Below are 26,833 nucleotides of genomic sequence, written 5' to 3' on the forward strand. Positions count from 1 at the left end.
ATGTAACAGAACAGTCACCAGTGTGTGTCAAATTGTGCTGAGTGTTCATGCGGCTCCATACCTGTTGCCTATTGCTCTGACAGGCAGCACTCAGATGTTTGAACCAGAGCAGAGCGTTCATTCTGTTCCCTGCCTGGTACTTGTAGGTGTTACCTAGGCAACGGAGACAAACAGCGTGAGATGCCAAGTCTCTTGATCCCACCTGCTTTCTCAACACTCTGGAAAGATGGCTGAAGCCTCACTTGACTTTGGCCCCACACAGTTAAATAAAGTTACAGTGGAAAAGTTCAGGATAGAGAGGTGTGTGTGTGTGTGCGTGCGTGCGTGTGTGTGTGTGTAAAAATGCGCACAGGTGATGTCACCGTGCACACCAAACTCCAGTGAACCGGTTCATATTTTTACTGCATCCATTTTTAATGAGCTGACTGTTTGTGCTACTCCTTTCTGTTTTGTTTTTCCGTGTGTGTGCGTGTGCGTGCGTGTGTGTTCTTCTCACCATGCTCTGAGTCGGTCAGCAAGAACACATCAGGATGCTCAGGATCATCAGCCATCATGGCCATGAGACCCACCACACACACGCTCTTACTGGACGTCGACTTGAACTGGACAGAGGACAAATGGAAACTCAGTTTATTTTCTTTCTCACAATGACTTTGTTGTGTTTGATGCATCTTTTAATACACATTTTGCATGTGAGTCCTCTGGAGCTTGCCTGTGAGCCCACATGTGCGCTCCACAAGGTTCTAATTACCCTGTGAGTGACACACAAGCCTGCAGTGATGTCATTGGTCTCATTATTCAATGAGTGCTACCATCTGTCTGTACACCCACTGTGCCAGACTCCAACCAGTCCCCTCCACACACACACACACGCACACACACATCTAAAGTCTTACCCACTCTGAGCTCCTGAAGGTTCTGTAAATTTCCCTATCAAACTCTCTCACTCACACATACACACACACAGCCAGGTATACTGAACGCACTCCACTTGTTTTATAAAAACTGTGTCAAAACCACATGACACATGTGTAAAATTTCTCTTCTGCTGTATATACCAAGTCAAACACACATGAAGAAGAATCAGAGCTGTTTCACCCTCAGTTCATTCTGTAATTAAACTTTCTCACAGGCTGGATTTATTGAACACACAACATATGCAGACAGCTTGCATAGCAGCTGTTGCAACACTCTGCTTCCACTGTAATCAATGGGACTTGCTACCCCATGTATGTGATCAGTGGTGCGTATGTGCCGCCAAGATCAACTCTCATTCTTCCATTTATATTATAGAAGCCCGTCCATAAGGAAATTGACTTAAATTAAACTACCTGTATAAAGGAAATGACTCTAAATGGCTACCACTTTGGGGTCTTGATCCCCCTGTCAGCATTTACTGGGTAATTCTGCCAATTTTAACACATTTAAGTGCATTTAAGAAACTGAGGAGTACTACTACATATGTGAAAACGTATTCTAAAGCCTTTTGTGGCTCCAGAGGAAGCTGCATGTAATTCTTCTTCCTTTTCAAAACCCAGTGGCTACATTATGCAGCTTAGCCACTGAGTAACATCATTAGAGGCAATTTATCAGACACCCCAAGACCTGTAAACACACTTGAATGTGTACATTTGCTGTAATTTCCCTTTAACAAGTAGCTAGTGGTTTCTTAGTAACTTCAGCTGGCTAACTGTAGTCTGTAGACATTAGCATATCCAAGGTTCAAAGTGCTGCATTAAAACTGAAGACACAGTCCCAAAAATGAATGCTCACCGTCTTGGTTTGCTCCCTGACTCTCTCAACCCTACACATCCATGCGCTGCAGGTGTAACCAGTAAAAAAAAAACATATTCCGCTGCACATCAGCTCCACAAAGTGTCTGTCAAAGTTACACATTCAATGAGGCCAGAGTGTAAGAATGAGTAAATAATCGCTATCTTGTGTCGTCTACTCTCAGGTGTTAATTAATGTTAGTCTGTTATTACCCTCATCTGCCTAAACAAAGAAACATAGTAAAACCCCCAAAGGCTCCATCATCTGCTGTAAAAGTGCAGACTCTTTACAGATGACATGGTGTGCCGGTGTGTCTATAAGCTGCAACAATTCATCATCAGTAAGGTGTCAGCTATTAAATTAATCGCAAACTATTCTGATAATCGATTCCAGCTTCTTAAATGTGTTTTTTTCTGGGTTCTTGACTCCTCTATGAGAGTAAATTGAATATCTTTGGGTTGTGTAAAAAACAAGACATCTGAGGATGTCGTAATTCAGGTTTTATTTTTCACAGACCACACAACTCATCCACTGAGAAAATAATGACATATTTATCAACAACAAATGACTGTCAGTTGCAGCCACAGTGTGTGTGTGTATGTTTGTGTGTTTGTATAACTTACATGTTTTCTCTCAGTGGCCTTCAGGGACTTGGCAGGGTAATAGTAGAGCTGGGCTCCGCAAAGAGCAACCCAGTATTTGGTCCATGACGCCACCTGCAGGAACAACAGTGATATCCAATTGTCAGCATGACTGAGTAAATGAAATCCAACAATACAACACTCATGTGCTGTCAGATCTCTGTATGTGTGAGTCACAAACCCTTGACTGAGACAGATAAAAAGACAAGATCAAAGAGTAAGAGACAGGACGATGAACTACATCAGAGACTGTAATGGTTTGGGAGACTTTGTTGGATTAATGGAGAACATTAACGGAACAACTGTTCATAATTAGCATCTTGTTCCATAAACACTAACAGATTTTAAGGCCAACATAAGGAAAATATAGAGAGTTACGAGATGAGGGAAAAACATCTGAAAGAAAAAAAAAAAGGGACTGACCCTAACCTGCCAATTAATACTCCTGGTGTGGAGAGATTTGGCCTGACTACAGGGCCAGATCAGGAAAATATTTTTTTTTAGACCTTGTTACATCATCAAAGAAGTTCATAAATCACCAACATGACCTGTGACAGTTTGAAGTTGTTTCAACTGCACACAGAGGTCCAGATTTGTTTCCAGTCCAAACTGCATAGGATAATCTCAGTTCAAATATAAAAAGGCCTTAAGAGGCCCAAGGCAAACAAAAGCGGTGGGGAAAAAATGCAAGCCGGGTCAGAGAGGAAGAGAATTGCAGTAAGTGTAAGGAACAGACAGAAACAAAGATGTTCTGCAGGTTAAAGAGTCTCTGAGGTCCTATTTTGCGCTCTGCAGACAGCATTTATTGCCCATCTGCTCCTGTATAGCTGTAGGTAGGTATACAGTATGTGTATGAAAAGCACATGGACACATGCACGTGTACATGCCTGATCCCAAAAACATTAATCAAGTCAGTCAAAGCACGTGTGTGTGTGTGTGTGTGTGTGTGTGTGTGTGTGTGTGTGTGTGTGTATTCTCACTGTTGGTTTCTTGCCCTCCTTGAGCACGGTCTTCCGTCTCAACACCCCCTGCACTGTGACCGCTCCAGGATACAAGTGAACTGCGAGCTCCTCTGACTCCGCTGAGCTACAACAGGACAGAGACAAACATTACAAGCTATATACACAAACATACAAATGGGAAAACATGCATGTTCTCATGCACGCACACACACCAGATTAAGTCAGAGATGAACTAGCAGTAAAAAAAAAAAGGCAGACGCGATCTGCAAATCCACCATAAAACTCTGCTACATGAAAGCGCTTTTTCGTTTAAAACTACATCTATTTCTGTCTCGTTTTCACAGAAGTGAATTTCGCAGATATAAATCTTAACACTGGTATCTGCAGAGAGAGGAGCAGAGGCAGACAAGGTGGTGTGCAGATTGTGTCTGTCTGGAGGATCAGAGCAGGAAGCCCAGAGCAGGAGCCCAGTGAGGCCTAGTGGAAAGGGAGAGAGAGAGAGACGGAGAAACCCATCCCTGACCGCAAGGGACGCTTAATATGCAACGTCCATGAGAATTGGCTTTAATAATCCTGAAGAGTCTGTTCCTCTGTACCTCAGGAATGAGGATGCAACAGTTTCTTTCCAGTAACACATGGAGCTGAGCGCGACTTTGGAAACTAATTTCTTTGCTCCAAATATCTTGGAAAGTCATCACAAGAAGAAGTCTGCATTGACTATGAGCTCTTTGTGTGTGTGTGTGTGTGTGTGTGTGTGTGTGTGTGTGTGTGTGTGTGTGTGTGTGTGTGTGTGTGTGTGTGTGTGTATGTGTGTGTGAGGCATGCAAGAAAATTAAGAAAAAGTAGTTTAGATGAAGAATGATGAACCCAGATCGATACTTTGCCCTTCACCTGATTTCACCAACACACGCACACGTGTTTCCCACCACAGCATTACCCCAGCACTACGCACACACACTCTAAGCACCAGCACACAGCGGCCCCCTGGCCCTGGTAGGGTCTGAAGGGGGCGTGAAGTGAGGATAAGAGAGGTTTTGGTTGAGGTCAGGTTTCGGGACGCGTGTACCTGCTGGGCCTCAGGACTCCTCTGTAGGGGATGCGGGCCACACGGGTCACTGGGCCCAGAGAGTGATAGAAGCGAGTCCTGTTCAGAATGGGATAAGACAGGATAGGATAGGGGGCACGGGGACACTGTTAAGGCTGTATGTGGGTGTTTTTTTGTGTGTGTTGTTTTTCCCTTCAGATTGCATGGGTTAGGGCTGGATGAAGGAGCTGTCATTTGGTTAGAGGAGTTACTGATGAATGAGTGCTTACAGGGTCATTCAATAGCTTAAAGAAATGGTGTTTTGGAAAGAAGAAGCAAAAGAATCTTGAGCTTTTTATTTCAGAACTAGTGTGTGTGTACACTTGTTGGCAAAGTGGGATGACTGGTTAGGGGATTTAAATTTTAAGCACTTAATACATGTCAGGCTGCAAGAGAAGCAGAAGCGTCTGAGAGCAGCGGTGGAGGGATGAGGCGTGACGAAGCCCCGGCTGCGAGGCTAGAAAAGCGAGGCTGGGCATGGCGTTTGTGTTTCTAATGGCAGATCATTTCGCATAGCTGTGTCTCGAGGCCAGAGCTTTGAAAATTATACAATCACATCTGGGATGGAGGGATTTTTTATGATCTTACATGTGGATGTGATGAAAAGACAGCGCAGACACGGACGTTTTAGCCTTACCTCTCAAATGCTGGCCAAGACACCTCCTCGCTGAGCTCAGAACCCTCGCTGCTCCCTGTACACAAACGGAAACCGTCACCAGAAAATACATAACATGGGAACACACACTGCGACAAACATGTAAGAGTCTCACCAAGTGAAATACCGCTGGACAGAGTTGAGCTCTCCGCTTGTCCTCGGGTGGGACTGTGGCTCTCCATCACACTGTCGTCCAACAGATGGCGAGAACCAGCATTGGGGAACGTAGCACTTTTAAACTCCACAGTATTCATCTTATGGATAAAACTACATGGACAGAGATCACAGAGAGAAGGAAAAGGAAAGACTTTTAATGACAAGACAGGTATTTATAAAAGGTCATCATCTTCATCATCAACAAGCAGAAAAACTGACTTGTAGCCCAGGCTGTGGCACTTCCTGTGTCCGTATGGCAGCAGGTTCCTGGGTGAGGGCGGTGTGGCTGGGACTTTGTTTCCTTCAGCTGCTATCGTACATTTACGACCACAGAGAGGAGATGCTGAAGCTTCCTGGCCTGTGGATAAAAAAAAAAACAAAAGAATAAGGTCAGCTTTATCAAGCAGGTTGTAATATTAATTCTACATGTAACACCCAACTTACCGACGAGATCCTCTTTGGATGCGTTTGCTCGTGGTGTGCTGGTGCCCGGCTCGATCTTCTGTGACAACCTAAATACAAAAAACATCAACGCTCAATTCAGCTTGAGATCATCCACTGTGGATTTACTCATTACAGAAATAGTTATGCCAATGAAAGGTTTCTTGGGAAACACAGATGAACACAGTGCCCAGCAGCAAACAGGGTAAAAATAAATATTCTGGTATTCTAGGCAGGATATTGTTCTTGTGACTAAATCGGAAATCATGAGGAAAAATCCGGGTGAGTTGGGAAACAGCTGTTGTTTTTATCTACAACGTGTTCTGTGAGGTTTGTTTCATACTTGTAATTGTCGTCCTCCACAAACTTCTGCAGCTCCTCGATATACCTGACTGAGTTGAGATACTTCTGTACATGAGGCAACACTGGTACATCTGGAAAAGAGAAAGATAATGACAAACATTAGCAAAAACGTACGTGTTCACATGATCTAGAAATGCTAAAATATCTAGGCTATCAAGCCTGTCTGCAGTCTGGATAACAATTCAGTGAAAACTTTTCAGGTCAGAAATGCCTGACTTCTACTTCGTGCAACAACTTCTTTAGTGTCTACAAACCACATGTTGCACGATCTGTTAGCTGGAGCTCTCTGAATAATAAGGTAGAGCAGCGGCACTACATTGAAGCCAAATTAATATGCGAAGGGTACAGGCAGTAATCTAAGGGAACGTATGGTGCCTCCTCATCTTGATTGGGGTTTGATTTTCCACAAATTGAAGTGGCAATCTGGAAGGATTTTAGTCGTGGTTGATTCAGCGGATCCCTGTAGTTACTGGTTGTAAGAGCAAATGCTTGTCATACTACGGTTCACACAGATCTATTGCTGATTGATGCAGAATGCAGATGGAGAAACTAATCCCAAGTCTTTTTTATTTAATTTGTTCAGATTTCACAAAAACACACACGTATGCCACACTGCCATCCCATGTGTTTGTGTAGCTGTGTGTGTCTGAGCTCACCGTAGGTACAGGATCTCTGCAGGTCCGATATGATTCTGAGAATGTTGTTCATCAGGTTTGATCTCTGTTCGTTCTCCAGTATGCTGCCCGTGGAGGGATAGGCCGAGTCTATATATGTCAGATCGTACAGGTACATCCCTGAAATAGAAAAGCAGACAGAAAAAAAAAGATGAAACATGTTACATCAAGCCAGGAGAAAAGTACAACCCTGCTCTCTCATGCGTTCAGACTTGAGGGCCCCGATGCGAGCCAAACGAGGACAGCTGTTGGAGGTGTTGCATTAAACGCCAGTGGAGAAAATGAGAATTTTCCTGCCCGCTTATTAGAAAGCAAACACAGAGACACACAAAACGAGGCTGGATGTCTTAATACCAGCCAGATTTGCTTGGATGCATGACGTAAGTGCCATGCAGCTGTGGATTGATTGGTGTGAAGACCAGCTGGTAATCACAGCCTGCTTGTCAGGAATACGAACCCTGCACAAACATTTTGCATATACTTTGCACATGTTTCAAATTGACTTTTTTCTCCCCTGGATCTAAATAAATTCATTGAGTGGATGAATGATCTTCTCTTCGGCCTTTCCAACTGGAGGCCATCTCTCTTCCCTCCCTGCTCCCTCTCTCATTGCGTCTTTTTGGCAGACTTGGAGCAGAGCAGAGGATCTTAGTATCTCATTACATAAATATTAACATTAAGAGACAAATGAAGGAGCAGCTTCCCACCAGTCTGAAAACGGAGATCACCAAGCTGCAGAACTGGACTGATGATGCGGTGTTCCTTACACCCTCCTCCTTTCTCCACTATGTCTCCCTTTCTTGCCCAGTGTTTATTCTTTTTTTTCCTTCTTTCCTCTTTCACACGCAAGCATCGAGATGGAGTACAGATGTAAGAAATGTTATCACACAGTAGACAACATGACACTCCCAATTCCCCTTCTTTGGAAAACGGCGCTAAGCTCACAGATGTGTGCACATACAAACACATTTACAGCAGAGTCTAAACACAGATGCACAAATAAGCCAGGACAGCAGAACTGCAAGATTAGAGCCAGTAGATAAAAGGGCCAAACCCTTGTCTTCGGGATACCATACAAACACACAAACACGACACCATCTGATAAGAATCACAGGGAGAGAGCAATGATACAGTTCACAAGCGTTCGGAGACGCAGCTGTAAGAGGGGGAAAGTGAGAGATGGGGAGAGGAGGAGGAAGAGAGCGATCCTGAAGGCTTTAACTGCTGTAGCTGGTCTTCTCAGAGCTTGTCAGGGATAACTGCAGTTAGTCATGCACAAATCCATACTGCCTGGAACACCCACGGACAGATGCGTGCTCTGAGGACCTGTGGTTAGGGTACACAGACGCTCTGTGAGTGCTTACATGTGGCAAAAGAGGATCAAATCTCAAATCTGAAGGTTGGAGGAAGAAATGTGGTCACAAAGCATAAAAGGAATGCTCAACTGCTATCTGCTCTATTCTGCCAGTTAGCTACAAGATCTTTCAAATATTTCAGCAGAAAAAGAAAACAAAAACATATCTTTCCACATCTGGCACACCTAGACACAATAAAGTAAGCAGTGATAAGGAGCAGGCAAAGAGCAGGCTCCACCTGGGCGATATTCTCCAGGAACAAATCATTTTTATCTGCCTTTTTTTTTCTCCTGCTCTCTCAGCTGAGGCGCTACAGGAAGCAGCTCTGAAACCTCAGCAGCATTACAATCAGATTCCTCCTCCAGCTAAAGGAGAAGGCAGACGGGGAGGGGAATTGTGAGCTGTAATCAAAGAAGAAGGGGTCAAAGCAGCTCATGTGTGCGCCCCAGACTCAGCAAAAAGTTTGTCTGGATTCAAACGGGTCTCGTTTCCTCCCACTTCTTCAACAAATGAACCATGAAGGTCATTGTTGAGGATGGGAAACTTAATGAGGCAGCTCTGTTATTCTCTTATTCTGTCTTTTTTTCTCCCATCAAGAGTGACATCAGAGGTAGGCTGGGCCACTCCAAAAAAAAAAAAAAAACTCCCACACCCTCATCCCCCTTCTCCTCCCCTCTCTTCCTCCTCCCTCTTTTCAAGTCTCCCCCATCCTTTGTGAAAAACTAAAAGGCATCAGTCGTCAGAGCTCAGTGTGTTCGAGCGGCCGGCCATTGAACCATGCCCCAGCCTGAGCCCCGGGACAGCTGAGTCTACAGGGAGGAGCACATCTTTGGAGGAAGTAGGGCCTCGGCAGAAATAAAGGCGCTTATATTGTGATTTCCAGCTGCAGGACAGAAGGAGTGAGTGGAGGGGAGCACCTCAAAAGACTGGGACAAAGAGAGACAGAGATGAGTCCTGATCACTGCGGCCCGTTGAAGACACAACACAGCACACACGTGAAACTATAACTGCAGGAAACACACCCCCACCACTGGTGACAAAAAAAAGGTAAAAGTCGCCCGAGTTCATTCTGCTTCTAAGTTTTGTTTTTGGAGTGCCGGGAGGACAGCGTGTACGCGCGTGTTTGTTGGTGTATGCATGAGAGTGTGTGTGTGTGTGTGTGTGTGTGTGTGCGCGTGTGTGTGTGTGTCAGAGCAGCTGTGAGGGCTCTGGCTGAGAGGTTGGAGAGGTTAGGACGTTTCGTGACTGGAGGCTCCGGCTGCAGACAGAAACATTTAGCAACGCTTCTTTGGCTTTCCTTTGCAGTCTGAGGCCTGGGATGTACAGCATGCTGAGAGCTGTATCATGTGTATACATTCAACACCTACTGTACATACCGTGCTGTGTGACCTACTGTACAGGAGACCATGTGAGGGGTGTAAAGGTTGTGTAGGATGTAATCTGTGCAGGCAGGGACAGAGTCAATTTTGGTAGTATTGGCATTTCCATAGGATGGAGGGTACGTTTTAAAGGTGCACTCTGTAGTTTCAGGGAAGAAATTTGAAGAGAGAAGAGAAAGATCTTCTTTGACTGATTTCTTGATGCCTAAACAAAGTATATAAACAAACTCTCATTGCTTATGTGACTGAATAAACTCAATCAACGAACTGACCTTAAAAAAGACAATACTGTTTCACTTTGCTTATATATGGTGGACCCTGCCACCTTTCGAGCTTCAAACGGTGTTCTGGGGACCTTATGTCCCTTGGAGAACAGCTTGTTTATTCAGTTATGGAAAAGATGAATATTTCATATTATCATCTAAAATAAAATATCTGAGTCTGAGTTTTTTTTTCTCCAAAGCTACATGGTGCCTCTTTATTAGAACAATATAAAGAAAAACAAATAATGAAAAACTTTCATCAGGATCTTTTTTTTTTTTTTTTTTTTTTTTTAAAGATTCAATGCCCCCAACTGTTGGGCCATCTAAAATTTAAGAAACAGAAAAGCACAGAGAAAGTTAAGAGAAAGAAAAGTAGGGCATTCCAGCCAAACACTTAGGGAGGCTGATCTGATCAGACAGAGAGATTTGAGCTGTGGAGCCAGGCTTGTTTATTTTTTTTTTTTGGCTTTTGGTTTCCTAATGCAGCACCATCTGAGCCTAGGCCATGAACAGGGGGTGGGGGGTAGTTAGTGTAGGTTTGGAGCACAACTTAGTGCAATTGAGGATTAGATCAGTAACATTACACCTAATGAGGTCGTGACATGCTTTTCCCTGTTACATTTGAGAGTTAAGAGATGCACAGAACATACATTATAGTTTTTGAAAAGTTGACTGAAAGAGACTACAAGTTGCTGTGTAAAGGGAAGGGAATAGAAACGATACAACATAATCCAACACTAACCACATCCTCTATTAAATACACCCTGTGGACAGAAAACACTTCAGTCAATACCTTACCATGATAGCAAAAGCTTTGAACGCTAACAACATCAATGTGGTGCACTTCCATATCACCAACTCACAATTATCTTCAAGTGGTTTCACTTATGTGCTGGTCTGTTGTTCCGATCTGTGGAAAATATTCTGTTCGCTACAAAGCCACATCTGTGAAGGCTGTAAACGACCATGAGAAGAGAGGACAGTGCTGAGAGCACACATACACACAAAAACACACACCCTTCAAAGGAGCTTCAAAAAGCCTAAGCTTGAGGAAAAAGGCCAAAACGAGGGAAAAAGGCTAAGAAAACATTTCGTGCTTGCTCATTTTTCTCGCAGGGTAATAAATCTTAATTTCAATACCTCCAATAACTCAGCATGGAAAAGAAAAAAAAGCTTAAAAAGATGAAGAGAAGGACGGAGCAGCTGTCTGAGAAATATCCAGGACATTTCATGGTGCAGCCGCAGCGCTTGGCTCTCAGGTTCACCTGAAACTGGCCTTAATGGGTCATTACAACCAATCCACACATAAACTAACTGTTCTCTTAACCCTCACACCAAGTTATAAATCACTACAGAATTGCCGTTTGATGTCTTTCCTATTTAAAGATTTTAAAACTCCCAGGACAAGCCAATAAAGAGCGGTCAGGTAGAGCACGGTAGGCAGTCAGAGCCAGTTAACTGCCCCAGCCATCCCATCACAGACTTTGTTGTAGCACAGCAGGAGATTGATAGCTAACTCAGCCAGCACTGGTTTTTGGGCAATGGGCATGTGGCCAATTGTATCTCAGTATCTGACCAGAGGCTATGTGCTGACCCTTCACAGACGGAGATGTTTAACGGACAGCTCGGCTGATCTTATCTGTAAAACACACAGATAACACACCCTGGGTACAGACACGGGCTTGTCCAAAAACCGCTGCACTCTTGCTTTGCTGACCACATGCGGTTAACTCCAACCACAGTACAACAAGCCGGACTCATTATATTACTTAAAACTCGTGCTACAAGCTATGAGGCTGCCTGTAGCGCTGCTGGATGTGGCTGAAGAATAACAAAAAAATTACAACTGTGGGGGGGGAAAAAAAGAGAGAGCAGCAACAGAATGCGAATGAAAGTCACAAGCTGCAGCGTTGGGCTCACTTAGAATCCCCCTAATGAGAGCTTGGACACAGTTGAACGGACAGGTCACCATAGGGAGGATGAGGTCAGCCAGGAGGGTCGGCACAAACACACAAGAGAAGCGGAGGCATGTTACCAAGTAGAGCCGTTGGGCAAGGAGTGTGTAATGCAGTGTGAATTTATTTGCTGATTCAACTAATAGAAAGCATGTGCAGCCGGTGGTATGAGCTTAAGGTTAAGTGTGACTCAGAGGAGAAATAAAACTCAAGAAGAGAGTGGCGAGTGCGAGCAATCTCCTAAACCTGACGACTTACACCGACCAGCCTACCAAACATTTTTATAAATGGTGTAACATTTTTATCCTCCTTCCTCCCGGCTCTCCTCTCTCCCCTGACCCTCCTCCAGCTATTCTCTAATGCTGGAAACCTTAGCAGCAGCAGCAGCAGCAGCAGCAGAATGTGTTTGTTCAAAGCCAAGCGTCACTTTACGAGTTAAATTCAAATCAAAGGGAAGAACCACCTGAACGGGCGAGGTAACAGCTCATCTGTCAGCCTGGGTCAGAAATTACTGGGGTAATTTTGTTACGCAAGAATTAATATCATGCTGCACATGTGGACATATAAATAAGTGCCAGTGTGCACTGTGTTGGTGATGAGGGGCAGGCTGTTTGTTCTGCGATGGGGGGAGGTAAAAGGACGAGTGCCGTGGAGTGACAGAGGAGGGTGTTGGAGGGTTGAGGGTTCTTATCTTGACAAAGTATGACAGATGGGGAGTGATGGCCTTATATGAACTCAACCCCCACGCCCCCACCCCATCCCAGCGCCCCAGACAGCCTTGAACATAGGAACTGTGTTTGTGCATCTAGAAAGAAGGGGAAGAGGGAGACCCGTTTTCCACAAAGACCGATTGATTGCAGGGGTTGTGGAGTGGAGGGGTGTGGGGAGGGGTGAGGTAGAGGAAGGGTGGTGCTGCACCCTAATCCCACATATAGACCTCTGACCCCAACATCAGCCCACATGTTTAGAGTTTCACTATAGAAGAAGGAAAACAGATGGGGGCCGTGGGGCCTCAGGGAGTTTTTGGGGGCTCCCTCCTCAGTAATACAGAGTTGTGAAGGCAGAAGACTCAGTACCTAGAAAGCAGGAACCACTTATGGGGTTTTATTGGATTGGTTGCGTTCTAACCACAGGCTAATGTCTTACTAAACAGAACCACTTAATCTAACACGGCGTCTTCGTGAGTCCACCTCATCCTTCATTTCTTCTAACTCTGGAGGGAGGCTTCAGGAGCAACTGCTAGCACCAAGTGTAGAGAAAATCCTATCCTTGCTCCTTGTATCTGGTCTGATTCCTCTTTTAATATTCCCAACATGTGCAATTTAATGAGGAAACATAAAAACCACAACATTAAGACAGCGCATTTCCTATTAAACTGTGGTAGCAGTATTTAATCTCTGGGTGCTTTCATCAAGTCTGTTGATGAACATTTTACAAGTTTTTCCTAGTTGTTAGCACAGTTTTTGGAGTTTAGCCATGAATAGTTTCATAATGTCAGGACTTTTACTGCTTCCCTTCCCTCTCATGCTGCATTCGGCTCTCCACCCCCTGTCCTTGATAACCTAACATCATATCTATCTATTTCAACTCAAACCTTTCATATGACTTCTGGAAAACTTCCCACACCTCAGACGAAGAGAATCGGCCCTTATTTGAATTGCTGTCATGTTCTTATTCATACTTCGATTTCTAATTCTAAAAAGTGTATTATTCCCACAATTCCAGATCAGTAACATGTCAGCTATGCAACCAGTCGCTTTAGCTCGCACAAAAGAATAAGTCTAATTGTGTCTTTCAGGGACAAAGCACCTTGAGCGGTCATGTTACAGAGCTTTCGTTGACGGAAACAGTGGCTGGTGACATCATGTGCAGATGTGATGGAAGTCAGTCTCTGGCTGCGCACCAACAGCAGAGCTGGCTCAGCTCCATGTTGTCATGTAAAGCAGAGCTGCTGTTTATTGTCAAATCAAATCTAAACCTCTTCTGTCCTCTGCTCACCTCCTTTCATTTTTACTTTTCTCTCCTACTCTTAACCAGTGATGATGTGTTGTATTTTTCAGCCCATTTTGGACTTGTTGTGGGAAAGTCTGAGGTCCAGATGGGGGAGTGGAAGCCTGGAAATACACTGGCTATGAAAATATAAATACATTTTGTCCAAGTCTTTCTCCCCTGTTTTGGTGAGCAGGCTACAGACTGACAGATCAGAGCTGGTAAATCACTGCGGGAGACGCGCTGTGAGCAAGAGCTCAGAAACCAGCACAGCAGTCAAAAGAGACTTCTGGCAGGATGACAGCCTGGATCTTAATTTCACACCCTCATGGGCTCTAGCTCATGTTCCTCAACTGATACATGCATGAACAGTCCAGTGCACTCCACTTAATGTACTCGCAGATCATAGGAACAGATTCTCCCTGCTTATACTTATAAAATGTGAGGGCAAGACTTTCTATGCTACTGTCTCCAAACACTAAAAATAATGTGCAGTTTACCGAGGTCATTTTGGAGGATGTGGTTTTGAAGGCAGGTTTAGTGCAGGACTGTTGTATTGGACGGCATTAGTTTTAGTTGGATGAATCGAATAAACATTCAAGTCAAACAAATACTGTATGACAGTGAGTTTAATGGGATTCATCCCAACGAGACACCAGCACCCAGCCAATTTTCCACAGAAGCAGTTTAACTGTTTATTAAGCAGTTTGCCATGGCTCGGATCACAAAATGATGTCTGTGTTCTTTAAGGCCAAGACACACACGCACAGTAACCTGAAGCCACAACTGTGACATATGGTTGTCTTTCTGATGCAACAACCAACACACATTATGTTGTTTAAACGTCGAGGCTAAACACATTTTTCCTGTCGAGCCGTAACGTAAGCAGCCGCGTTGCCTAATGAGCACTCTGTTCGTTTCCTCTCTGACGACATGCAGAGAAGAATTATTTGTCTCCCACTCAAGCATAAAAAAGCTAATCAGCATTCATGTAAAACATAAAACTCCCGCAGAGAAAACTAAGGTAGACAAAAGCCAGTTTCCTTGCTATACACACACAGACACACACATCCCTAGAGTGAGCGTGGGCTGATCATAATTAAAGAAAGCAAAACTGAATCTCAAATAGTCAGCTGTGGGCTCTATTCAGTCAACTAACAGCACTGGGGAACACAGCTGAGCTGATTATCAGGGTGAGCGAAGCCAGGAGCAAAGCTGACACTTCTTTGCAACATCTGTACATGCCTGTGTTAGGGCAAATACAGGTACATGTGTCAAGAAAAATAACTGTGCATTTGTGTCTGGCATGAAGTAGTCCAGAGATCTTTAATGAGTGTAAGGTGAATAGACAATGGCCTCAGCACTCACAGAATCAATTCTGCTATTCACGTCAAAGAGCTGTAGAACTAAAAGAAGGGAAGAGTATTGACTTATAATGAGACATCACACAACCTGAACAAAAAATAAAAACAAGGTATAGAGTCTGTGGCACATTTGACAGTTTTCCCTGGATGACAGAGTTATTCTAATGGACCTGAACAGTAACACGATTGTGACTCAATCAACTGAAAATTGTCCCGAATAGGATGAAAAACTTTGTGGTAAAGACCACAGACGAAGTCAGTGTCATGAATAATGTCAGTCCCTAGACTGTTCCAATAACAACCATGAAAATAAATTAAACCATAGCTCAGACAGAGACAGAGACAAACAGAGAGGACAATTAAAAAGCCACTGTCATATGTCTCCTGACTATTAATAACTATAAGTGGGGGATGACCCAGCAGTGCACTTACAAAGACTTATGAAGCTCCCACTGTTGCCAAAACATAAGGCGGGCGGAGTTAGAGGCCCACGGCAAATCCTTCCTACCACACACTGGTTTCACATGGATGTTATGGAAAACAAGAGCCGTTTGTCTGTACAGCTGAGCCAACAAGAAATTATATTTATAATAAGGAGAAAATTTGTTATTTGCTGTACTGCTTGCAGCCCAAGACTTTCATATGTCTCAGTGACTTAGCTGTAATTGAAAGACCTGGAGAGAAAAGAAGCGAAGAGAAACAGAGAAAGCAAAGAAGGAAGAAGTAAGGTTTACACAGAGAGGGAAGTAATTAAACGGTAAGAAACAGGCACAGAAAACAGTGCATATTTGTCAAGACTTAAAAAAGGAATAGAAGCTATTCATCTCAGAGAGCTCCACATCAAGTTTATGACGCCTGGTCAGGAAAAGAAAAAGGGCCATGACCCACTTTCTTCCCCTTTTATTCTCTTCCATCTTTAATCCAATACTGTCTGTGCTGTCTTTCTAAATCTATGTGCTTTTGTTTCCTTACAGCATGTTGCTCCTCTTCTCCTTCCCTTGTGTGGTCTATGTAGTATCTGTGCACGAAGCTCACTGCTCTTCTTGGTTCTGACTGAAAGCAGCTTTTCTCTGAAGCACCTCAAGATGCATTTCCAGCTACATAACACTCAAGAATTAGAAACACATGAGGGAGCACCAGGCAGTACTTGTGAGCCAAAAGCAATACTTTGGCTTTGTCCAACAAATGAAAATAAAAACAATGCACATGGTACATGAACTTATTTCAACTTGTCATAAAAATGCACAATCATATAAGAAAAGGAAAGTGCTCCCACTGTCCCACATCCAGTCTGGCATGATTTAAGTGCAGCCTGTTGAGAAACATCCAAACGGTGTATGACTTTCATTATTTGTTGCTTCTTTTGTTGTTGAATCTGAATAGAGCCAGATGTGGACTACTGCTGGCATAATTGGACCTTCCAAGTCTGCTGAAACAATACAATCAAGTGGGACGGCTAGCTGCACAGATCGCCACAAATGTGATAGACACAAACTCTGATCCTACAGAAAGTAATCTAAATTCCCAATGCACAACAAACTGTACTGCCTGCATCTTTAGCATGTGAAGGCATGGTTGCATGCGTAATGTTTCACTCCCAAAGGTGAGCACTTTATTTTTTCCACTCAATAGCTACCAAGTCCCCGAGCACTTCAGCAGTGTTTAGTTTCAGTTTGTTGGGGTAGAACAAAGGAGCCGCTCTGCTCGTTCTGGGGAAACACTGTAAACCTTGTAGCTTCACGACACACTGGTGACCTCTCCACGTTCCCTGGAATGTCTTTGATATTCGATGGTTCCATGAAAGAGACGAGGCCCCTCATACTCAGAACCACCACCAAGGAGGAAATCAGGTTCCAAAAGATAGGAAATGGAGAGAAAGAAGGGCAGAGAAGGAAAGGAAAAGAAGGATAAGAAAGATGGGAAATGAAGGAGGTGGTGGCTGATGGATGAGCTGCAATGATGCCTTTCTTGCTCATGCTTAAAAGGCATGAGGTTGACTGAAGTTGGTGCTGAATGGACAATTTATGGAGCTGCAGAAAGTATGGGTGGGCGATTTGATGATGGTGTCCAAAATGTATTCCTGAGATGAGTCGTCCATTCCGTCTCCAAACTTCACATGACCTTTACCTTTACATGGCTGTAAAAGGTCTTTAATAGCTTACAGCGTGGCAGAAATGGAGCATAATGATGCAAACGCAGGAATTAATCTGCTATTTCAACTCTGGCCATAATCTTGATCCCAAATAAGATCATATATTATGACTGCCATTACACAGATCGTGATATTATTTCTCAGGCAGATCGCCCATCCCTAGCAGAAAGCCAGTCATAGTTTGGACGAGAAGTTACACATGAGAACTGATACTGCTGACACTGCTGTTAAAGCCATTAGCAGCTCTCACCGAGGTCAGCAAGGATACAGTACCTGGTTACGCTGTCAGACACACTGGCTGCTGGAAAAACACATCACCATGAAAATGAAGAACATCTCTGGATAGTCATGCACAAACAGTACTCAATCATATGGATCGACACACAAGCTTACACATACCAGCAAGAGCGTGCACACACACTTCAGTTCTGTAGTGCTAACTGCAATCCTGTTCCTTCTAGACATTGTTCCAAATGAGAGAGTTGCCAGAATTCCTGAAGAACCACAATGGCGTCATATGGGAGACACATAGGGCCTGAGTTTCAGGGTGGAGGTAGAGCTTAATTATGTGGCACTGAGTAAAGACTGTCTGAAGAGTGATGGAGTGGATCAGTGGCGCTGGACAGTTTTGGCGTTGCACAGGCCCAGGCCAGGGTGTTAAGGGGAGCAGTGTGTACATCTGTTTGTGTGTTTGTGCATTGATGAGAAACAGAACCAGAATCAGCAGGGATAAGATCGAAGCTAGGACATGCCAGGAGTCACCCCTCAAATTAGACAGGGCTGAAGACAACTCTGCACAAACTGTTCCTACGTTCTGTAAACACCCCTGCTGTGTCCATCTGTATGTGTGCGCTTGTAGAATCTTTCAAGTCTAACAAAAATACTGCCTTCTCCTCGACATCCCTGTTGGATGTACTTAGCCACATGGAGCAGTAAGCATTTTGAACTTCACAGGAAACTGAACAGGAATCAGCGGTCAATGGGTTTTACTAAGAAGAGGGGGGGGGTCAATGTGCAAGTAGGCAGCACTGATATAGTCACCACGAGCATGGCTGAAGGTCTTGAACCCTCTTTAAGGTCTTTTTGTCCAAATACTTAGAACCTAAATTCATGAACTAGTCCGAAGTTATAGTTTTTAAGCAAATTCAATTCAGGGAGCACTAAAAGAATTTACCATTCTCCTGAATGTGCTACATGACCTGTAGTAGTCACATAGTAAATCCAGAATTTGTGGGCCTTCAAAATGCACAGTGTTTGGGGGCCAAAACTACAGTTATCCTTTTTCCATCAAAACGACTCTGATTCTTTGAATCTTGCTGTCTAGCAAACCAGCCCATGTTCACACCGGTTTTGAGTGGAGGCATAATAATAAGGCTATGTCATCAACTGAAGGCTTTGCACAATGCACACCCACCTTTGGAATATGTGCTTGCAAACTTGCAGTTTTTTTGGTTGCATCCGGGACCCCAATTTTCAGGTTCCGAACCACTTTAATTTTGGTCGAAATGATCAGGAACCGGTTCGGTCTTGGCTGGAATTCAGAACTCAAACTAGGTTATTGTGGTCAGCATGCTGCAAGGCTCCAATAATTTTAAAAAGGGTTACTGGAACTGTTCCTGCAACTGAAAAAGATTATTAAGCAACATACTACAGAAGACAAAGCGATGCGAGTTTGCAAGAGAAAGAATTATCTAATTCCTTGAGTAAACATGAAACAAAAGGAGCGGCAGGTACCAAAGATAAAGCACAGCCATCAGGCATATAGCAAATCTCTTAATGCGAGTGACTCACTGGACCACAGAAAAATTGGTGATCTGTCAGCAGGGGAGCTAACCGAGACACAAAGCAGACCTTATCCCATGGGCTGGCAAACAAATGTGGTCTCCCTTTCAATCTTTCCACACAAACAACACTAAGTGCAACACTGACTTGATAACTATGCTACTGCACACTGAGTGAACACTCTCCTAAACATTTACTGATTGTCTATGAATACTTGAAAAAGTGTCAAATACCTTTTCATTAAAAGCTTATGGCAGTAATTTCCTCCTAGACTTAGGAAACAAACAAAGCGACTGTTTCAAAAGCCCAACCCTCAAACTATTGTATTCTTGCAGGGAGGCCTGGGGGGACGGAGCACCAGTAGCTGTCCATCTATCCATCTGACCAGCTTGCAGCAATGCAGGGGCTGATGTGGAGCCTATGCGCTCTGCTTTGCCTCTCTCTCTGGGAGGAAAGTTACTGCAGGAGCTCCAGGGAAGCCCGGAGGACCAAAGTGCCTTCTCTCCACAGGAGTAAAAGAGCCCCTCTGGACCCCAATGCCAAAAAGTGTTCCTACACTTTCCTTGTGCCTGAGCAGAGAATCACAGGTTCAAAGGATAATTAGTTTTTGTAATAAACTGTTATATTTCATATGGCCCTTCTTTTAAACCAGCCCCTGATTTTCTGAAAATCTAAATCATGCTAATCCTCTAAATAATTCCTATCTGTCATCAGGTCCAATCTGTGCCAGCACCACAGGACCCGAGCCTGACAAGGACAGAGTGACCCGTATGGACATAGCAGATGTGCGGGAGGTACTCAGCAAACAGCGGCGTGAGATCGAGACGCTGCAGCTGGTGGTGGATGTTGATGGTAACTTGGTGAATGAGATGAAGCTGTTGCGGAAAGAGAGCAGGAACATGAACTCCAGGGTGACCCAACTCTATATGCAGCTGCTCCATGAGATCATCAGGAAAAGAGACAACTCTCTGGAGCTAGCCCAGCTGGAAAATCGCGTCCTCAATGTGACCTCTGAGATGATGCGACTGGCTTCAAGGTACAAGGAGCTGGAGTCCCGGTATGCCATAATGGCCGGGGTGGTCAACAACCAGTCAGTTCTCATCTCTGCACTGGAGGAGCAGTGTATGAGGACTCTGGGACGCAGTGAGCTGCCGGTAGTACCCCCACTGGTACAAGTGGTACCGCAGAATATACCAGTTAACAATCGTTTCACCAATGAGATACAGAGGGACAATAACAACCGAGCCTTTCCCAGAGGATCACGCATGGACACCCCTACTGCAAGCCCATTTGGCATTGACCCTCCACCACCACAGGGAACACTGACTTCTGATGGTATGTACCAATTTCCAAGTGTCAGGGGATGAGGAAGGAATAAGTTACTGAACACCATCAACTATCAGAGATCCAATCAGTTTTTTAGGAGAGGGAAGCCGAGCAACTGCTAATTATCCTAAATAGAACAATTACCTATCTAGGTAATTACAATACCTACCTACAATTGGAAACGTAATTTCTCACAACAGTTGGTATTGCTAAGGCACAATTGGCTCATCCTTGGCATGCTCCAGAGGTGGTGAAATCATACATTCCTATGATTCCCACTTGGCTGTTGGTATTGGCTACACTGCATAGAGCATATGTACTAAATTAGTAGGATGTGGATTAAGCGTCTTCAAACAGCAGTAAAAACACTTCAGAGAACAGGAATATGAATTTACTGCAAAGCTTCAGTCAGATTTGCATCTATTCAACGCAAGAAATAAAGGAGCAAGGTATAATCAAAAAGAGCTCATAGTCCACATGGTCTCTTCCAGACCGCTAGACAAAACCATCAAATCAGATGAAATACTCAAAGAAAGATTAGGCTCCTCTGTGTGTTTCTTAATGAGACTGACAAATTCTGACATCTGAGAGGGATCATCTTCAATCTGAACGCAATTTGCAAGCATATAATGCTACTTGGAAATGACTCCAAAAAATTAGTTAGGGGATGTTGTGTTTTGACTGGCGATTAGACTACGGCGGGGAATGTTGACAGAGGTTATACAGCCAGCTGCTGAAATGGATGAAATCATGCATAACATCCCTCAGACAAAAAGAGGATGAAACGAAGGCTTGTCTGAATCCTGGCAGGAGAGTCACATAATAGGGTGACATAATATAGGTCACATAATAATGATGAGATGAGGAATATTTTCACTTGTAACTGATTAATTCAGATATCTAAATTTCTGGTTAAATTCACCATTCAAAAAGGACTCCAGTTAAAGCTATCCTTGCTATCTTACTACTTGCCATTAGAGAAAACAGCAGGTACCATTTAGAAAATCACCGTTACCAGGTTAGCTCTTAAATAATGCACTGTTACTGTTCTGCCTATGTAGTAATGTGAAGTGTGCACTCAAACCAGAGTTTCTGATAAATGTCAGAAACTCACAACACTTTCAGTCCCTGTAAAGCACAAAAAATGACAACAATGTGCTAACGACTCTTCTTTCCAAAGAGAACCTAAGAAAAAACAGAGAGAGAACTAAAAGGACAAGAGGTGAACTGGTTGGGGGAGGCAAAAGTAAACTCTGTAGATTATAAAAAGCACTGTTGACAGTGTTCATGTGGTTGTTTCCAGCTGTGTAAAATAATTCTCCACCTACTTTTACAAAGCCCCTGTTGAACTGTAATTTTAGGGTTGTATTAGTCAATCATAGGTCATTAAAACTGAGAGCTCCATTCCACTATTCTCATCAGTATTGTGGTTCAAATGTTAAACAATAAGCTGCTGCTTCTCTCTCTGATTGCCAGAACCAAATTTTTGTATGTGACTGAAACAAATCTCTCAATCTGGACAACCCTTATCTACATAACACCAGGGAAAACAACGGAAAGTCAGGAGTGGATCATTTTTGTTTGGGTGGCTGATACATTATCCTTTACCACTTTCATACAAGAAAAACACTCAAAATATGTCTTCCTCTAGTCTCCATTAAACACATTTACCCAAATCCTGCTAATAAAGGTTCAGTACGTCTTCTCCTTTGATACATTTATAGGAGATTTACTCCACTGGGTTGCTTTAATTTTCCCTTTGATTGCAATTGTTAAATATAGATGGATAAATGTATGCTTTTCAATAGATAGTGTATATCTAAATCAGAGAGAAGAATAAGTTACGAATAAAGCCAAAACCAAGCCAAAGGCCATTTATAGGCTGACTTCAATCTAGTTTCACAGCTACTGTAAAGGCTGAATGGTTCTTTTTAGTTTCTAACCTCGACATCATAATGCTCCCATAGAAGAAAGTAACAAGAATGTGACATTAACGAGGGCAGGAGAATAAGTTAGAGAACCTCTTCACTGATAAGTTTGATTAAGATATATCACTAGAAAAATACAGTAGCATGCTGAGGAATTTCAGAGGTCTATGCTGGGGTATTACACTGGATCCCTGTGCTCCTGCGCTCAGCTGAGAAAACCATCTCCCATGGACCTTTAGGCCCTGGAGGCCCCAACACAATGCTGGTGTTCATGCTGGTTTAATTCATACACTCACTGGGGAAAACAGAGGAAATATGCTGGGGTTTACGTTCAGCAGCTTCAAGTCTGGGTGCAGTGCTGCCACATGGCTTCACTTGGAGACTAAACCTTAGTTAATATTCATATAACAATTTAAGTGTACACATGCATGTTAGTGTAACTTGAAACTGCAGGATGTTTGGATGGTCTGAGCAAATGGAGATATTTTCCAAAGAATGTGGCAACAATGATAAATCCCCTCAAACCATGGGGTCGAGCAGAGGATCCTTCCAAACTTTCTCTCCCCTTTTCACTTGTCTGCTTTCTAGAGCCCCTAGACTGATGATGATGACTTTTGCATATGCAATAAAAAAAGAAAATATCTCTTTCAATTCAGCTGCTGAATGGTTTAGTTGTTCAAGGGGGTTGAAACTGACCTGAAATTCTGAACATTAAGAATATTATTGTTATGCAAATTAGAATATGATAACGAAGCAAGGACCATTGCAGACACAAGCACAATCTCTATTCAATATTTTTTTGTCTTCCTCTTTTTCAACAACCATCTTTCCGACCACAGGTCCCTTCAAGGACTGTTTCCAGGTGCGACAGGCCGGCCATGCCACCAGTGGGATGTACCTGCTTAAGACAGACGCCAATGATAGGCTGATCCAAGCCTGGTGTGAACATGGCCTTGACAATGGTGGATGGACGGTGTTGCAGAGGAGGAAGGATGGCTCTGTTAACTTCTTTCGGAATTGGGAGAACTACAAGGTAAAAATTGTATTCAAAATTTTCCCTTTCCCATTTCCTCAGTGACTCAGACTAAGCAGTTCAGTCTGGGGCCACTAAGCAAGCACTTGCTCCATCAGTGTAAACAGCTTAGCGGTGGATTTCCTTACACCAAAATCACAGCCAAGAACTGGAGCCAGGGACCTACATACAAATATACGCACATCAGAACCGTGGTGGGCTGGGAGGGAAATAAAGCTCAACCCTCTGGAAATGGGAAATGATGCCTTCCTTCTTTTTTCTTCCCATGAGTTATACAATTGAGAACTGATCCGAGGTCTAACAGAGCATGCAGAGGACAGAAATGAAAAGACATTGGTTTGAATAACACCTAGTGTCTCGCAATTTTCCGTTTCATTATAAAATCAGATCTAGAAATCACTACTTCCATGTAGTTTGGATCAGATACAGAAGTGTGATTCTGCAGCTCTTCACATGCTGTATTCTCCATCCAACCGCAAAATAACCGTAGCTTCTGCCATTCAATTAATTTGTCTCGAGTGAGAAACCACAGATCACAACCTTAACACATTATCATCTCCAAGGGAAGTGGAACTGATTTCATTTCACTCGATATGCCAACAGACTCCTCTAAACTCACCACTCTGCAAAGAAAGCTCATTTACCTCACACTGCTTTACAGTTTGTATTTTTTGGACTTGATTTGCCTTCACTGACCACAGTATGAAATGAGATCTGTTGTTTCAAACAGTTAGCTAACCCACAGTGTCGACCAACTCAAATTAAATCTGCACTTTGTTGGTCGACAATGTTTTTCAACATGAGCCACAGCTTGTAATGAATAACAAAAGAACATGCTGTGGTGCTTGTCCCCTACAGAAAGGATTTGGCAACATAGACGGTGAACACTGGCTTGGGCTGGACAACATCTACAACCTGGGGAAACAGGGCGACTATAAGCTGATGGTAGAGCTGGAGGACTGGACAGGGAAGAAGGTGTATGCCGAGTACAGCAGCTTCCACCTGGAGTCAGAGAGCGAGGGTTATCGATTGAGGCTCGGCACCTACCAGGGCAATGCCGGGGACTCCTTCAGCAGTCACAACGGCAAACAGTTCACCACTCTCGATCGCGACAAGGACGCATTTTCTGGTGAAATGACTTCCAAAATGTTTTGAAATTTCTCACATTAGTACTCATTTGTCTGTCCATCACATTCACTTTCTTCTACGATGCTGCATCCGTCTCCACTAGGTAACTGCGCCCACTTCCATAAGGGTGGCTGGTGGTACAACGCTTGTGGCCAGACCAACCTGAATGGCGTATGGTACAGCGGAGGAGTTTACCGCAGCAAATTTCAGGATGGAATCTTCTGGGCAGATTACGGTGGAGGTTTCTATTCCCTCAAGTCAGTCCGCCTCATGATCCGACCGATCGACTGAAACTCTGGACTGTGGTTCCCTTCAAATGCACCTCCTAATCTTCATCTAGTCATAAACAAATACTGTAATGGCAGGACCAGGAATCTCCTCCATCGTACAACAGTGCCTTGTAAAATACAAAGGAGGAAGAGATGGTCATTAAAGACTCCAGCACTCTGTGCAGTGGCCCAAGCTGACTCTAACTGTGAGATGAACACTCATGCCATTGCCCTCCTAAAGTAACTGCCTCCACCTTTCCGTCTGGAAAGTAATGATCCGTCAAGCTCCCTGGGACCATTAAGTATTACTCTCAAGTGCCCTATCTTACTCACTCTTGTTCAAACTCAGTATGTAATAAAGGGAAATGGTCATTTACTAAGTAATTTTCTTCTGAGCAGCTAATGGTGACTTATTGAAAGTAGTGTTGCCCATATCGAAAGGTACTGGATGTACTGGGATGTTTGATGCAGTTTAAAGGTGTGTTGCCAATTAGAAAACATGACAATCAACCATTAGAGGACAGGCCTTGTTAAACCTACTGTCTACTTGTTTCTGGGTTTTGTCTGGACTTTTGGAGTTTATTTTGTTAAACGTGTGCAACAATGTCCTTTACCAATGTGCATGTGGCTGAGCTGGCTTTGGTATGTAAATATCTTTGGCTTTATTTGTGAAAGGTAATTTAAGAGGTGTGATTCAACTCAGGCCAAATGTTCACAATGTTGTCACTCTGCCATTCTTTGTTATTTATCAGTGTATTTATAGTAAGTATAGTCATGGCCATTTTATATCTACCCCTGTAACAATGCAATTCTTAATATTGTTTATCCCATGTAGAGATACACTAATGACACTTGAACAGAAGGACAAACACACACATACAAACACACACACACACACATCCAGATTGGATGTCTTGTTGACTTGAGAACTGAGAATATGTGACACGCACTACCTGTTTTCATCATTCAAATTAAATCCATTTGTAAACAATGAATAGTCTGTCACTCTGTACAAATGAATATAAAGGTGCGGGTTTAAATGTGACCCTTTCTTTGATAAAAAAATTCTTGCCAGAATGACTTTGCCAGAAAACTTTAAATATTACTGCGTCTGTAAAATATGAGGCAGGACTATCTGTTTAAAAAGGATGGTACAATCATCTAAAATGGAACACTTAAAATTTCTTTGATCTGATTTAAGTGCAATATAAGCGTCAAGGCACGGAAGAGGGCCAGATGGATTTAATAATTCAAGAAGTGGGGAGAAGAGAAATGAACTGTGACCACAGCAGGGGAACATTTAAAATTACATTATCAGATTGGACTATACCAAGGTGAGGACAGAAATAGATAACAGGCAGGATATTAAATGATGATGTTATAGAAGAATTTAAACTAAAATGAAGCACAGATAAAAAGGCAGGAGAAAGACAGACAGGGATGAGAAGGAGGCAAACATTCCTTCCACATAAAACTGTTGAGTTTTTCTAAGTCTCAAATGCAAACGCATATCTTGAAATTATGGCTCCCCACTGAGAACTGTAAGTAAGAGCAGACGGGAGCAGGCTGATGCAAACAGAGTCAGGAGAAGAAGCTCACGGAAACATATGGTCAATACAATTTATCTCGCATACTTGCACACACACAGTGAGCTGACAAAACTGGCAGGTAGGCCATCTACAATACTTTGTAACTATGTAGTCCAGGAGCAAGGCCCCGAAACACAGACCTATAAGGTCATAGGAACCCGTAGGGAAATGAACCTCTCAGCTAGCTGCCTTTTCTGATCCGACACATATGACACTTCACCCCTGGTGATTTCGATTACATTGGCTATGTCAAACAGTGTTGCTTTTGTCCCACAGCTACTCCAACAACTATGGCAACAGCATGCTGAAGCAGAAGGGACTCAAGGGTCCTTAAGTTTGTCGCTGGAGAATGACTCTAGGTCTAGAAACAGAGACGAAATAGCAAATAGTTACTGCAGAATCCCAGTAAAGTTTTATGAACTAAACTGTGTTTCACTGCAATCCAACCATCGTTTTAGGACTTGTGTTTACTTTCAAAATGCAACTACGTCAGTATGTATTGCACTGTGAGCACTGTCTGAACACTTGAGTGCACAGCAGTACATGGCTGAACCAATTCAGACCAATGGAGG

At 43.4% G+C, this 26,833-nt stretch overlaps 2 protein-coding genes across 6 annotated transcripts in view; one reads left to right on the forward strand and one right to left on the reverse strand.

Annotated features, from left to right (window-relative positions):
• Window positions 1-26,833, reverse strand: part of ralgps2 (Ral GEF with PH domain and SH3 binding motif 2) — a 70,649-nt gene that overhangs the window by 4,288 nt on the left and 39,528 nt on the right. For 4 of the 5 annotated variants that reach the window (XM_037115423.1, XM_037115420.1, XM_037115421.1 and 1 more), the window contains 11 exons: window positions 6,732-6,869; window positions 6,056-6,146; window positions 5,716-5,783; window positions 5,491-5,629; window positions 5,231-5,382; window positions 5,098-5,152; window positions 4,443-4,520; window positions 3,395-3,500; window positions 2,397-2,489; window positions 497-602; window positions 62-153 (listed from right to left, as the gene is read on the reverse strand). In XM_037115423.1, the coding sequence (XP_036971318.1) occupies window positions 62-153; window positions 497-602; window positions 2,397-2,489; window positions 3,395-3,500; window positions 4,443-4,520; window positions 5,098-5,152; window positions 5,231-5,382; window positions 5,491-5,629; window positions 5,716-5,783; window positions 6,056-6,146; window positions 6,732-6,869 (1,118 nt within the window). The remainder of the gene's footprint in view (window positions 1-61; window positions 154-496; window positions 603-2,396; window positions 2,490-3,394; window positions 3,501-4,442; window positions 4,521-5,097; window positions 5,153-5,230; window positions 5,383-5,490; window positions 5,630-5,715; window positions 5,784-6,055; window positions 6,147-6,731; window positions 6,870-26,833) is intronic. The other variant, XM_037115425.1, reaches the window with a different exon arrangement.
• angptl1a (angiopoietin-like 1a) lies at window positions 8,849-25,686 on the forward strand. The gene is made up of 6 exons (XM_037115426.1): window positions 8,849-9,150; window positions 19,322-19,575; window positions 19,703-20,323; window positions 23,082-23,275; window positions 24,134-24,404; window positions 24,507-25,686. The coding sequence occupies exons 2-6, from the start codon at window positions 19,386-19,388 to the stop codon at window positions 24,692-24,694; spliced, it is 1,464 nt and encodes a 487-aa protein (XP_036971321.1). The 5' UTR covers window positions 8,849-9,150; window positions 19,322-19,385; the 3' UTR covers window positions 24,695-25,686.

The sequence above is a fragment of the Acanthopagrus latus genome, chromosome 11 (assembly GCF_904848185.1).
Source record: "Acanthopagrus latus isolate v.2019 chromosome 11, fAcaLat1.1, whole genome shotgun sequence".
Taxonomy (NCBI): Eukaryota; Metazoa; Chordata; class Actinopteri; order Spariformes; family Sparidae; genus Acanthopagrus; species Acanthopagrus latus.

Coding starts and splice junctions, on each gene's coding strand:
- angptl1a (XM_037115426.1), top strand. CDS start 19,386: ATGCAGGGGCTGATGTGGAGCCTATGCGCTCTGCTTTGCCTCTCTCTC. Junction 19,576..19,702: donor GCCTGAGCAGAGAATCACAG/GTTCAAAGGATA, acceptor ATCTGTCATCAG/GTCCAATCTGTGCCAGCACC. Junction 24,405..24,506: donor CGACAAGGACGCATTTTCTG/GTGAAATGACTT, acceptor CGTCTCCACTAG/GTAACTGCGCCCACTTCCAT.